Source organism: Sarcophilus harrisii, chromosome 1 (assembly GCF_902635505.1).
Source record: "Sarcophilus harrisii chromosome 1, mSarHar1.11, whole genome shotgun sequence".
NCBI classification, from domain to species: domain Eukaryota; kingdom Metazoa; phylum Chordata; class Mammalia; order Dasyuromorphia; family Dasyuridae; genus Sarcophilus; species Sarcophilus harrisii.
In genome coordinates, this window is record NC_045426.1 from 707680728 (window position 1) to 707694359 (window position 13632).

The following is a 13632-nucleotide window of genomic DNA, read 5'->3' on the forward strand; positions in this document are numbered from 1 at the left end:
ATGCCATGGCACAATGCTCAAACCACTAAGTATATATATTAAAAATCTTCCCAATTTGCCTTAAGGCCCTAGGGCTATCCTAGGATTTCACAAAGGCAGGGTCTCTTTATGAACTATAAAGCACTCCAGAAGTGTAAAGGATTGCTGTTGCATCAGACAGGAAGGAGGCCTATGGTGGGCTCAGTTTTCCCCAAGTCTATCCTCCGGGCTCTCTTTGACCTTTCTGGAAGCCCTAGCATGAAATCTGGCAGATGGCTATACTTTGGGTCTGGAGCTGTCTGAGATGAAGGGCCAGAATGAAGCTCAGGCCCTTCAATGTTGGCCCTTTAGAAAGGAGTTCAGTGGGAGGATCAGAATTCAACAAGAAGGAAAAAGAGGCAATTTAAAAATTTTACAAGTTTATTAAGGATCCTTTGTTGTAAAAGATTTTTGTAGTCAATTAAAAAAAATGGGCTCCAGGGAACCCTGTTACTAATCTAACCTAACCCATTTAGGACATAATCAGACATCATCCCACTTGAAACATTAGGTTGGGGGGAGGGGAGAGAAAGCTAGCCAGCCTGGCTCACCCTACCTATAGTTTGCTATTTACTGGTTCCCTGTGACTTCATTAGGCACTGATACAAACTGTTCATTCCAAGGGAAGAAAGCCAGAGCTCCCGAGTGCCAGCCAACCTCCCTACCCGGCATCATGATGGCCAAGGCAGGGCTGGGGTGAACTTTGGGAGGGCAGGAAGGAATGGGGCACCCCTGTAGTATGTATGATCTCTGGCTGCCTGAGGCAATCCTGTCTCTAAGGGAAGGGGAGAGACCAGCTGGCTCAGCTCAGGGCATGAAGATACGTTCCCTTTCAGTCCCTGGTCAACCTCGGAATCTTCAAAAGGTTCGGTCCTGTCAGCCCATAAGACTGGACTAACCAGAAACAAACTGGACTGGGAGGCAAAAGGCAGGGAAGGGGAAGGATGCCATAACCTGACCCTCGGGGGGATAGCAGACCCAGTCGCTAACCAGGCCTGGGTTTTCCCAACCTGCCAGCCGGTCCTCAGCCTTTCCGGATCACCTCCCGGAGGCCGGCTATCGGCTTCTCCCTCTGCCGAGACAATGTGTGGAGCCTACCCTCCCCTGCTCACCCACCCTCCCTGACTAGCCCCAAGGAATTGGGCACAGACGGGGAGGTTCTCGATCACTAAGTTCTTGATAACTTTTGTAGTGACTGAGTTTTATTCTTTATAGATGCTGATTCAAGGTTAAAGCCCCAGGAGAGCTCACTCCTTGACCTCACATTGTCATTTGCTTTTCTGTATCGATCAAAGTATAATACTCGAGCTGAAGAGTTTATTTTCAAGTTCAGACCGTGGTCTAGAGTGAATGACAGCTCTGCACCCTTCACCCTGAATAGCAGAAAGCTAATTACCATCACAGCGGGATCATCACTCTGACCTCCTTCTCATAAACATCCGGGATCACGCCAAAGGGAGAGTTCACCATCCGAACTGTGTTTTTGCCATAGAGTTTGAATTCGTAGTGAATGAGCTGTTCCCAGAAGCCGTTATTGGGCCGAATGATGGGTCGGCAGGACTTGGTCCAGGTGTGAGCGTCCAGCAGGGACATCGAGTGGTACTTCATGAGGTAGGCCAGGCAGAGGGCTGCTGACCTGCTGACTCCGGCCGCACAGTGCAACAGCGTACGGCCCTGCTGCATTTCCACCGTGTGGATCTTGTCGGCGATTGGGTCGAAGAAGTCGTACAGGCGGGAGAGCGGGGTATCGGCCACAGGCACTTGGACATACTGAATGTCGGCGTAGAAAGTATTCACCACCTCCACGGACACGTTAATGACGGTGGTGATTTGGTTGCTGGACAGTATGACCTTGTTATTAGCGGCCAAGCCATTGCCAAGGTACAGGCTGCTGGTTATCTGGGACAGGCCACAGACTGCAGGCTGCCTGAAGAGAATGGGGATAGTGTTCAAAGATGTATTCATTAAGGCAAACTTTATAAACCAGCGACGACGGGGGGCTGCATCTTCCTGCTACTCTCTGTCTAAAGAAAACTGAGGAGAGAAAGGAGATGTTATAAGTCAAGTCTGACCACCCTGTGGGCTCCCGGGCCAGCCCCCTGGCCAGTGGCGCTGCAAATGGTGTGTGCACAGAGAAGCGCACGGGCCGGACACACTCGCACCCAGCCCTAGACCTCTCAGCCTCTGGTCACATGGCTTCCCCCCAGACCTTCCCTGCTTGCTGGGCTGGGCTGGGTTGCTCCTGCTGCTGGCCAGAACATCTGGCTGAGGAGGGAACATGTGTGTGTCCTGCTGCTGGCCAGAACATCTGGCTGAGGAGGGAACGGGTGGTTTTTATGGCTGTGTCAGGAGGCTGGGGCTGGGGGAAACTTGGGTTTCTTCACAGTAGGGAGACCTCAGCATCCACTTCTGAAACCTTTGGTGCTCTCATTAACAAGGATCTGTAAATGGTGCGATACAACTCTTTCTTCTTTGTCCTCAGAAGCTGGAAAAATTCAGAGAGAGAAAGGTGCCCTCGGGGGCTCAGGATCACTCTGTTCCTGAGAACATCTCCTCCTCAGAGCTGGCAGCCATTCCAGGGCTGTCTCATCCAATCACAATTGAAGGAGGATCTCTACACTATTCCAGCAAGTTGTCTTCCAGGTTCTGCTTGAAGCCTTCTGTTGACAGGGGACCCCTACCTCTGGAGGTGGTCCCTTCTCCTTATGGACAGCTTTCATGGCTAGTGAGTTTTTCAGATAAAGCCTCAAGTTGTTTTTTGGCAACTGATGGCTCCTGTAGGCAGAACTCAGAGCAATCCTTCTTTCACACAAGAGCCCTTCAAATACTTGGAAATGGCTCTCCCAGTTCCCCTCCCCTCCCCCACCTAAATCTTCAACTCTCCCATGTTCCACCATTTAACCTTCATATATCCCTTCTTGTCTAGGGCTCTTCTCTGAATATTATTGGATTATTAGTGTTTTTCTGAAAATGAAGAGAATACCAGGTCTAGAGTCAGGAAGACTCGAGTGACATTCTGGGCAGGTGACTGGCCCTTTGCCTCTTTCCTTATCTGTAAAATAAAAATAGCACCTACTTCCCAGGGTTGTTGTGAGGATCAAACGAGATCAGCGTTTGTAAAGCCCTCAGCACAATGCCTGCCACATGGGCATTTAGTGCCAGCTTTTATTAGCTCCCATCATGGTGGCCTCTCTGTGGTCTGCCCTGGAGGCCCTTGCTCCTCCCCTCTGTGTTAGAAACCTTTATGGCTCAGCTTTCTCAACTCAGGGGCTATTTCCCATAAAGAGCCTGTGGGGCTCCTTTGCTCTAATCACGTCATCTTGCAGAATTTCATCCATTTCCATGTTATGTTTCTCCAAAGAAATCAGGCTTCTAGAAGCCGAGACTACTTGTATTTTGGTGACTGTATCTTCAGGAGTGGCTCATGCAAAGCTTAACACTTGTTAGATGGAAATGAGTTGATTGCCCTTCTCTAGATGAACCTCAGTATGTCCTGGATGCAGTTGTCCCAATGGGGGCTCACCAAGGCAGAGCATGGACTGTCCGAGTGGTTTATGGGATCTGATGCCAGAAAGGGCCTTCGTCTAATCCGATGACCCAAGGTTCTCCCCTGCCCCTTCCATTGTCAAGCAGCACAGCCAGGATCTGAACCAGCCCTTTCAATCTCCTGCCAGAAGTGGACACGACCAGGAGCATGTTTACTTTCCTTCAAATACTCTATACCAGCAAACTGGACTACTGATTGGCCCCACAGTGGTCTGAGCTACCTGTTTTTCCTCAGCCTGGAGGTCTTCAGGAGGGGCTGAATGACCGTTGTTTTCCCATCTGGGTTGTCCTTGATGGCCACTGAGGTTCCTTAATTGTAAAATCAAACAGGTCCAAAGTCGTGCAACTGCTGAGCGTCCTTAGAGGTGAGAGGTGGGATCTGAACTCAGATCTTCTTGCCCAGCATGCTTGCTGCCACTACCTGCCTGAAAGGGAGACGATGCTGGTACCTAACCCTCATGAAATGTTTTACAAACCTTAACATGTGATTATTAAGACACTGTGACAGGACCTTCCAGATCATCTTGTCCAGCCTCATTCATTTCATTTTCTTCTATTTGTTACCACTGGTGTTTAGTCTTAGCCAAAAGGCTGAGTAGAGAAACAGCTTTTTTTTTTTTTTTTTTTCAACATCCCTCCCTGTTGTTCCTCAGCAGCCCTTCTCTCGTCACAAAGAATAAAGACAAAAAAAAGCCATTTTGCCAAACCAGTGACACTCTCGACAATGCCTGAACTTACACAAGATGGAGGTGCATTTCCTCAACTTTTCTCTGAGGTCAAGATTGGTCATCATAATTCCGCAGTTTGATTTCCATGGTTCTTTCCAGACATTTCTGGAAGCAGGTCCCTGGAACTGTGGAAAGGTTGTGGATAAACTATGGATTGATAACACGAAGAAATCGTGGGCAAGAGACATTTCTTTCTTGCCCAGGGCCAACCCTGCTGTTTCTAGGCAGAGCGCTCGGAAAGCACGGAGTTATTAACTACATATTAATACTTGACCATTTCCAGAAAACTCAGAATCCCCTCCTGGAATGGTAGCTCCCTCCTCCTGTCATAGGCCATCCTTGGTCTCCTCTCTCAGCTAGCCATGTGCTACCTCACTGAGGTTTTGTCAGACAAATCTGGCCTGCTGGACACCGAGGAGGGGAGCTTTCTCTGTGGCAATGAAATGGTTTTCAATCTTCTTCCTCCCTGTGGGTAACCATGTCTGCTCAGGGAAGCCACTGAGCAGAGCTCAGTTCCCCAGGCTTAGTCACTGGCTACATTGCTGTTCAGATTCTTACTTGACTCTACATTGGCTCACAGAAATCTTCACTTCCTTCAGTGTTTCTCCAAATTTGTCTTTTTCTTATGGTGTATTAATATTCTAGAACATTCGTGTGCTCCATACAATTTGTTTAAAAATTCCCCCAACGACGGTTAGCTTTGCATTCAGTTCTTGGCACAAAGCGCGCTGCTTTGTACGTCAGGTAAGAGAAGTTTTTTTCTCTTTGTTCATTTTCCTTTACACATACTGTGGAGGATTGAACATGATGACAATTTAAAAAAATAATTCCAAATTGCTTTCTAGAAATGGTGGCTCAAACCCTCTTGCTTTAAAGGAAACAAAGCCCAGGGAGATGCTCAAGATCACCTGCCTCAACAGCAACGGGGCTTGAATCAGGCCTTCTCTGGTGGCCTCTCAGACACCCAGATTGAAAGAACCAAATGGGGGCTGCGGTGATTGAGGAAGCTTCCCCGATTGTCGAGATTGAGGACACCAGTTTACAAGGACTCCAACCTGGCTTTCTGGGTGCGGGTGACTAATCCTAATGCCTCTATGACCGGGCGCAAATCTCACTTGGCCAGGCTGTTAGTGGACAACCCAGAGTCACCAGGAGGCCACCCTGCATCTGAAGGAGATGCCCTGTATGGCCACCCTGACAAATGGTTCTCCAGGCGCGGCCTGCTGCCTTCTAGGGAGGGGAAATCGACTCCTCTCTGGGGCGACTCTTGCTCGGAGGAAGGGCTTCCTGCCCTCATCTTCCAGCTCTTTCTCCTCATTGGTCTGCCCATGGCAGTCAAGCAGAACACACCCAATCCTTCTTCCACATGACTGCATTTGGGTCCTTGGAAAGAGCTCTCAGGTCTTCCCCTTCTCTTCTCCAAATTAAACGCCCCCATTACTGCAAGCAATCCTTACCTAGCAAGAGTGGGAGGCCTTTCGCCATGCTGGCTGCCTCCTCGGGATGGCTCCGGACGGTTCCCAGAATTGTTCATGAGAATGTGGTCTGACCAGGGCACAGGAGAACAGGGATAGTGATTAGCGAACGGGTCCTTCAGCACCACACAAGCCGAGTCACTAGAGCTGTAACAACCCAAGGGAGCCAGTCCCACTCTCAAAGAGTTTATGTTCTATCACTTCCCAGGTTCTCCCTGACTTTAAGCCAGGTTACGAAGCCAAAAATCCCATTACCATTTTCTGGCCCCCATAATCTGCCTCAAGGAGCTTATGGTCCACTAAAAACCCCAGATCTTTTTCAGATGAATGGCTCTTTGGCCATACATCTCTTTCATCTTACACTAGGGACAAGTTGATGTTTTGAACCCAGAGGGAAGCCTGCACAATAATCCTCCCTGAATTGATGTTATTAGAGTTGGCTTTAGGCGCCGGCCTGTGAAGATCTTCCCCAGTCTCTCCCTACACAAACTCCACTGTGTGTAGAGGCCAGGTGGTCCCCTTAAAGTGCTGATTTCCAGCCACAATGGCTGCTCCAAAAGCTACAATGGATCCGGTTCATCTACAGCATTGAACTCAAGACTCCTCTGTGGGGCTTGCAGAGGTCGGGACCTCCGTTATGGCTCACACCCCTCTCCTTGGGGGATGAAGGATGGTTAATGGAAGCGGGTGGCCAGACCAGGGGCCGGAGGCTGGGCGGAGGGTGATGGGCACAGCATGGGCCCCGGGCTGGGAGCACAAGGGCTCCACACCGCCTCCCACCGCCTGCTTCCCTCAGGACAGATGACCACGCACAGCCGGCCCTGCACAGAATTCTGCTCCGAGGTCGCTGCTTACCCCCTACAACTCATGCTGACCCAGTAAGTCGGAGGATCTGTGGGGGGGGAGCATCCGGGTGGGCGGGGGAGGACGGGCGGGAAACCCCCCGACGGACCTACCTCTGGGCGTTTCTGGCAGCGTTCCAGACCAAGACAATCCCGGGTGGCCAGGTCAGGTAGCAGAATCTCGGTGCTCGTGTCTGCGGGGAAGAAGGGATGACCCCCAAGAGCACGGAGGCCCATTAGCACGGTCCTTCCCAAGGGCAGACTGAGGCGCGGAGGGGAGCGGCTCCGCCAGGGGTCTAGGCAAGGCTAGACTGAAAGGGGGAGGCCTGGAACGCCCCCCAGCCCCGGCCCCCCCTTCTCTCCAAGGGCCCGCCCCCCATGGCTTTTCCCCGGCTGCATTCTCTGCCTCTGGCCCGAGGTGACCCGAGACTTTTTGACGCCCAGCTCCCTCCCCAGGCCTCTGCCAGGGACCCCTGGGCGGGCGGCTGCATTCATTCGCTCGGTGTCCCTGATGGCGCCTCTTTTCCCGTTTTCTTGGGGGACCCCCGAAGGGCAGGGGGGGCAGTTTCCTTCTCCGGACACTGACACACAGCGGGAGCATGACAAATGAGGGCTGCACCCCAACTTTAAATCTGGGCCTTCCCCCTGCCCCAACTGCCTCTGGGTACATGGACGGAGAAGGGAGGCCTGGGGAGACGCAAGATTCCGGGGAGGGGTCTCTCTCGCCTGGGCACCTGGGTTCCGAGAGAAAGGCTCCGCCTGCGCCAGGCGGCTTTCACTTCCTTTCTGGGGATTACGGTAAGAGCTTGAGGCCAAAGGGTGGATGGGATTGAAAGTGCCTGTGGGAGGGGCGGCGGCCGTGGAGAAAGGGCCGAAGGGACCTACGGGAAGGGAAGGGAGGGGAGGGCCAGGTTGGGGGAGGGCAGAAAGGGAGGGGTGAGGGGGGCAGGACAGAGCAGGGGGCGGGGCGAAAGGGCCGACCAGTAGGGCGGAGAGGGTGGGGTGGGGAGGGTACGACAGAGCAGGGGGCGGGGCGAAGGGACCGATGGAAAGGGCGGGGAGGGAGGGGTGGACAAAGCAGGGGGCGGGGCGAAGGAGCCGAGGGCTCGGGAGGAGGGCGGGGCGGGAGCCCTGGTTCCGGCCTCGCCAGCTAGCCTCCGACTCACCCAGTTCTCAGCGTCCTCGATCCCGCCGTCGCTGCTGCCGCCGCCGCCGCCGCCGTCTTTGTGATGAAGCTTCCGCTTGCCGCCCGGCTCACCGCGCCGCCTCTGCTGCCGCCGCTTCACACACTGCTCCCGCACCTCCCTCCATCCTGCCCTCCCGTCCCCGCTCGTTTCCTAGGCAACGAGCCGCATCCGCCCTACGGCGTCCGCGCGGGGACAATCCAGCCTCGCACGCATGCGCCCCCACCCCGTGAGGATCGGGGCCCGTTTCCCGGGCAACGGACGCTTCGGGGAAGGAGGAGCTTAGCTTTCTGGGCTCCAGCCTTCTAGCCCCGGGCGCCCCGCCCGTCTCCAAGGCTACGGGAGAGACCGAAGGATCTCCGGTCAGCTTGGGCTCCATTCAGCTGCCCTCCCAGCCCGCCGCAGCCTCTGGGGAAGAGTCCCCTGCTTAGCCGGGTCGTAGCCACGCCCTCGCCCGCCGGCCCCTGCTTCTGAACCAGCCCATGGAGCTGCGCCGGCCCGAGTCCACCGGGGAGCCCGTGGTGGTGTTCATGCAGCCCAAAACCTCCCAGGCTCCCGTGCTCTTCAGGTGCTGGCCGGCCCACTTCCAGTCCGCACCCCAGGGACCCCCGACCTTCGACTCCGCACCCTTGGGACTCAACAACTCCTAGCCCGAGGCCTCGAGGACCCCACTTAGAACTGACCGCCCCCCCTAGCTTTGATCCAGTACCTTCAGGCACCACATAACAGCCTCCTGCTGCCTCACCGGGCCCACAGACCCTCGAGAGGCCCAGGAGCCCGCCCAAATGGAGCGCTTGTAACCTAGCCAAGCTGAACTTGGGTCCTGGCCTGCTTTGTAAGCCCGGGACTCAGGCGGGACCCGAGCCTCTCCCACCCCCAACCCCTTCCTTAATGGTTCCTTCCGTATTTCTCTGCACTTAGGTCAGAGCTCATCTGATCCCCTGCATAATTCCCCTCCCCCTTCAGCCCCCACTTCCACTCTAACAAAGGCCTTTGCAATCTTCCCTGTCCCCAACCCATTTCAACTCTGATCTCTGATTTTTCCTTAAAAGCCTTCTGAATCTGCCTTCCATTTAGAACCCTGCTTCCCTCGGCCCTTCTAGGCTTCCCCCAAAGAACACCCACCCAAGGCCCTCTCAAAATCCTAACATTCCCTCCCCCCAAAACACCTTCTACCCCCACCTCCCACAGCCTGATTCTTAGCCCCCTGGGACTCCCGCCTCCAAAGAGAATTGATGGGCTCAGCTCCCACTTGTCAGGTTCTGAGGCCTTTGCCAGGGGCATCCTTGACCTGTACTGCCCTTTCCTCTCTAGCTTGATGAATGCCAGTGAGGTGGCTGTGAAAAAATTTTTACCCAAGAGTCACTTATCCAGAGTGATTATTCGAGACAACCTCAGTGCCCAGCGAGTCTATGAACTAGAGGTAATGTAGTGAGGAGGCTTGTCATAGGGGACAACGGGTCACAGTTTCCCCTTCCTGGCCCCTCTCCCCTTCTTCTTGCCAGCCCCTTGGAGGGTCTGTGTTGGGGTGGATGGGCAGTGGGACTTAGGGGATTGGGTCCAGAATCCCGGCTCAGGCCCAGCCTTATTTGTGCATCCCCTCTCCAGAAATGGGAGCTTCTATAATGATTGCCAAGGAGGTATTTAAAGGTTGGGGAGTCAGTGATCCAACCCAGCCAAATGCTGGGAAAGAGCAAGGGGAGGTCAAGGGCCCATGTGTGCTATCCCCTTCTAGTTCCTTCTTTCTCTGTGTCTCTCTTTTAAAAAATAAATTAAAAAAAAAGAGTGGGCAGAATAGTAGGAAGCAATCGCCTGGCTCAGCCCTTCTTTGCCATTCGGGTAGGCAGGAAAACTTGATCGATTTTCCCTCTCTGTACAAAGGACACAAGTGGCTCCTACCTGCTGCTGGGGAGGGAAGAGACATCCAGGTGGTCCTGAGCCCACTCCCTCAAACTCTCTGCAAGTAACCAGTTTGTCCCCAAAGTGCCACCATACTGAATATGAAATTTTCTCTCCTGGTCCTGCTCACTATAGGGCACACGCTCCGCTCTGTACTAGGGTTTCCAGCTTCCCGTTCCAGGGATTGGGCTCTCTCCAAAGTGACCAGTGATCTCTTTTTGCCCAGTCCAGTGGCATTTTCTGAGGCCAATTTCTCCTTGACCTCTCACTTCCTGCAGCCTTTGATTGGGCTGATTGCTCTCTCCTTTCTAGCTTTTCTCTCTCCATCTGACCACTCCTCACTCAATCTTTGCTGCATCATGGGTCGCCCTGAGGGCTCTGCCCCTTTTCACTTGCTGACCTCAGATCCCAAAGTTTGAATGATCATCTCTCAGCTGATGCCTCGGACCTCCTTATCTAAGTCTCCTCCTCCACCTCCAGGTTCTCTGCCTTTTAGACCGGCCACCTTGACCGTCAGTGTGACGTGTCCAAAGTGGAAGTCCTCCTCTCTCCTCCAAACCCTCTCTTCCTAATTTCCTTATTACTATGGAGGCATCATATCAGTTGCCCATGTTCCCAACCAGAGTGTCCTCCTTGATTCCATGTTCTTCCCCCACCATAGTCCAATCTGTTGCCTAAACGGATCCCACTTAATGTGTTTCTCCTCTCTGACATGAGCATCCCCCTGATACAGACCCTTGCTGCCCACACCTGAGCCAGGTGTAGGCCTCTTGTGGGTCTGCCTGTTTTGAGGATCCCCTCTCCAGTGCACCCCCTCTTTAGCCGCTAAATCACTCTGTCCTGCCCATGTCAGCAAACTGCATGTGGCTCCCTGTCACCTCAAGGAGCGGATATCAAGCCCTCTTCTTGGCCCTGCATAACATCTGCAGTTGGGGCATCTTCACTAGCTGACCCCCTCCTTTCCTTGCTGCCGAAGTAACAGCTCCCACTCCCCCTCGATCTCAGGACAGCCCCCCTTAATTTATCCCGCCCTCATCTCTTGTGTACGTCCCCTGTTGGACTCTTGACTTCCCGGGAGGGGGTTGGGGCTGGAACATAACGGGAACTTCATCCACGGGGGCTGACTGCCTTTTTCCAGATCATCTGTACTTAGAAATTTTTTTTGGTCCTAAGTTTTCAGTTTCAGCTGTGTCCCTCCCCCTTCACTCCCCACTGAGCTATCCTTTGTACCAAAAAACAAAATGAGGAAAAGGGAAGTTCAGCCAGATACTTCAACATAGCATATACACATCCCTAGGCCCCCCTTAAGGTCATTCTCATGGTCACTTTTCCATGCATCAGTGCCCATAAGTTGAGTATCTCCTGTAGTGGGGGTCCTGGGGAATGTTCTAGGAGAAGGAGAAGTGGCAGAGAAGACTTGGAAGTGCCTGGCAGAAGGAGTCCCCTGAGCAAGGAAGAGGGTTCCAGGCAGGAGGAAGGAGTTGACTGACACAAGTGCCTGGGAATAAGAACTCAATGGCCTGGAATTGGGGAGCACATGGCAGGGGAGCAGAAAGTACTTTAGAGTCAGGGATACTAGGCTCAGGCCCTATGCTTGCCACTTAGCTGGGGGACCCTGGACAAGGCACAACTTCTCTGTGCCTCAGTTTCCTCATCTATCAGAAAGAGGTTGAACCAGATGACCTCTAATATCCATCCCAACACCCTCTGTGACTTTAGAAGTGGGAGTAATATGAAATAAGGGCAGAAAAGTAGCCAGATTGCAGAGGGCCTTGAAGGCCAGACTAAAGAGTTTGTAATTCATCTTGGGGCCACTGAAGGTATTTGAATAGAGGAATGGTGCGTTGAGATCTGTGCTTGGGGAAGGTTATTTTGACAGTGATTTGGAGGTGATAAGGACCTGATTGGAGAGAAGGCAACGAGTTCAAGAAATGCTCTGGAGATAGAAGTCACAAGACGTAGCAGTGGACTGGAAGAGGAGATGTCTCAGGCTTCTGGGAGGCAGGAGGGGAAATGGCTGGCTGGGGCTAGAAGGTGGGGATGTATCTAGTTGTGGACGTCCTGGTGGGAAGTCTCGGGCAAAAGAGAAGACAGTTCAGGAAAGCAATGGTGGAGAGGCCTGGACGTAATTTGAGAGTCACTTCTTTAGAGGTGATGACTGAACCCCGGAATTAACCCCTGGGGTCCCCAAGGAAGAGAGGATGTTTCTAGCCATTCAGCTGCTCCAAAATGCCAGGGCTGACAGGGACCCCAGAATGTGGCAAGGTTGGCTGAGGTTCTAGCCAGATCCCGGGGGGAAGGTTCCTGTTTCTCCCCCCTAGAGTTGTCTTTGTCACAGGCCCCTGCCGCGGCTGCAGAACTTGGCTGTGTCTGAGGCAGGCTGGGAATCCCAGTCTTTGTGTCTTTATCCACCGTGCCCTGTTTATGTCTGCTAGACTTAGACATGTTTTTTGTTCTCAGTTTTTAGTTTCAGATGTGTTCAGATATGGCACAGATGCCTATGTTGTATCGGAACAAGCCCCGAACTTGAGATGGTGTTTTGTTTTTGCTGAGGCAATTGGGGTTAATTTTCCCAGGGTCACACAGCTAGGAAGTGTCAAGCTTCTGAGGCTGAATCTGAACTCGGCTCCTTTTGACTCTGGGGCCAGTGCCCTATCTGCCATACTCCCAGCTGCCCCGAGCTCTGAATCTGAAAGACATGACTGTTGCCAATCTAACCCGCCTCTTGGGACCTTTGATTTCTGCCATCGTAAATCCTTTGCAATGGGTGGTCATCTCTCAGTCCAATGAGCGCCTCAGTTTACCAGAAGGGTACGATCACTTGCCCGGACAACAGAGGTGAAGTTCATTTTGGCACAGGGGACGATCTGGAGGCAGGAGTAGGAGTGGAGCTCTGGCTACCCCGGAGACCCCTGTCCTTGGCTTGGCAGTACAGCTCACCTGGAGGCCGAGTTCTGGGAGAGACACAGGCCGCTGCAGGCCAGGGCTCCATCAAGCTCAGGGTCTCCAATCCTGCTTGGCCTTTGTACCTCACAGCTTTTCTCTGGACCTTTCCATATTCTCTCTTCGCTATGACAGGAAGATCACTCTAGATTTCACCAGGCACATGAGAAACAAAATAGATGTTCCCCCAATGTGGCCACGTCAGACACACCTGTCATGGCCCGGATGGGAATCCCTGCTCTAGGCAAAGAAAGATGATGGTCTGTTGTAGTAGAGGACCCCCCTCCCCGTTAGTGGGTGTATGAGTTGTCATGGGTGCTTCAGGTAGATCTGGGGCCTAGAAAGGGTTATTTGTGAGGGTGAGGGAGATGCTCAGTTGAGGGCACATGGGGGAGGGAGTGAAGGGGCTCCCTTTTCTCCCCCTAACTTCCCCATTGTTTTCTCTAAGACGAGAGCAGCTGACAAAACCAAGAAGAAAATGGCCCACCTCTATGACCACCTGAAGAAGAAGTTCCTGACGGACCAGCTGAGGAAGCTGAACCGCTGGCGTCGGGAAGCACTGCCCATTCAGAGATACCTGGATAGCATCCACAAGTACCACAATGAGCTCCAGGTCCGGCCTAAGAAGAAGGGGGAGATTCTGAAAGGTGCCAAGAGCAAGAAAAAAGTGCTTCACGCCACCTAACCAGCACAGAAGGGTCCTAGTCTTGGGGAGGGGATGAGGAGGAGCTGGGCTTCAGCCTCACGGATCCTCCTGGAAAATGCTTAACTAAACTTTCCTTTGGTTCTCTCGCTCCCTGTGGCTTCATATATGTGGGCTTCCAACTTCAGAGGAGGGGAGGAGGCAGGCACGGGCATCGGGACAGGCTCCAGTTGGCCACTCCCTTGCCCATGTGACATGAGGTAACCTCAGGTGGCTTCTTTGTAAAATGAAGCTCTTTCATGCTAAACTCTCTGAAACCCCGAGTATAATTCTTTAGGTGAGGTGGGGGAGGCG

At 53.1% G+C, this 13632-nt stretch overlaps 2 protein-coding genes across 6 annotated transcripts; one reads left to right on the forward strand and one right to left on the reverse strand.

Moving 5' to 3' along the window:
* Nucleotides 1–1202: 1202 nt before the first annotated feature.
* Nucleotides 1203–7796, reverse strand: DUSP18 (dual specificity phosphatase 18). Of its 5 annotated transcripts, none has more exons than XM_031948927.1 (4): nt 7776–7796; nt 6724–6803; nt 5750–5837; nt 1203–1945 (listed from the first exon to the last, which is right to left on the reverse strand). In XM_031948927.1, exons 3-4 carry the CDS (start codon nt 5824–5826, stop codon nt 1417–1419), a joined length of 606 nt encoding a protein of 201 aa, XP_031804787.1. In that variant the 5' UTR covers nt 5827–5837; nt 6724–6803; nt 7776–7796; the 3' UTR covers nt 1203–1416. The 5 variants fall into 5 exon arrangements, with proteins under 5 accessions (XP_031804787.1, XP_023354193.1, XP_031804788.1 ...); XM_023498425.2 differs by lacking the exons at nt 6724–6803; nt 7776–7796 and adding exons at nt 3786–3989; nt 4303–4417 and having other exon boundaries at nt 1203–2052; nt 5750–5835; XM_031948928.1 differs by lacking the exons at nt 5750–5837; nt 7776–7796 and adding an exon at nt 7344–7537 and having other exon boundaries at nt 1203–2052.
* A 211-nt stretch (nt 7797–8007) lies between these two features.
* Nucleotides 8008–13427, forward strand: C1H5orf52 (chromosome 1 C5orf52 homolog). Its single transcript, XM_031948851.1, has 4 exons — nt 8008–8022; nt 8225–8361; nt 9108–9216; nt 13084–13427. Exons 1-4 carry the CDS (start codon nt 8008–8010, stop codon nt 13318–13320), a joined length of 498 nt encoding a protein of 165 aa, XP_031804711.1. The 3' UTR covers nt 13321–13427.
* Nucleotides 13428–13632: the final 205 nt, after the last annotated feature.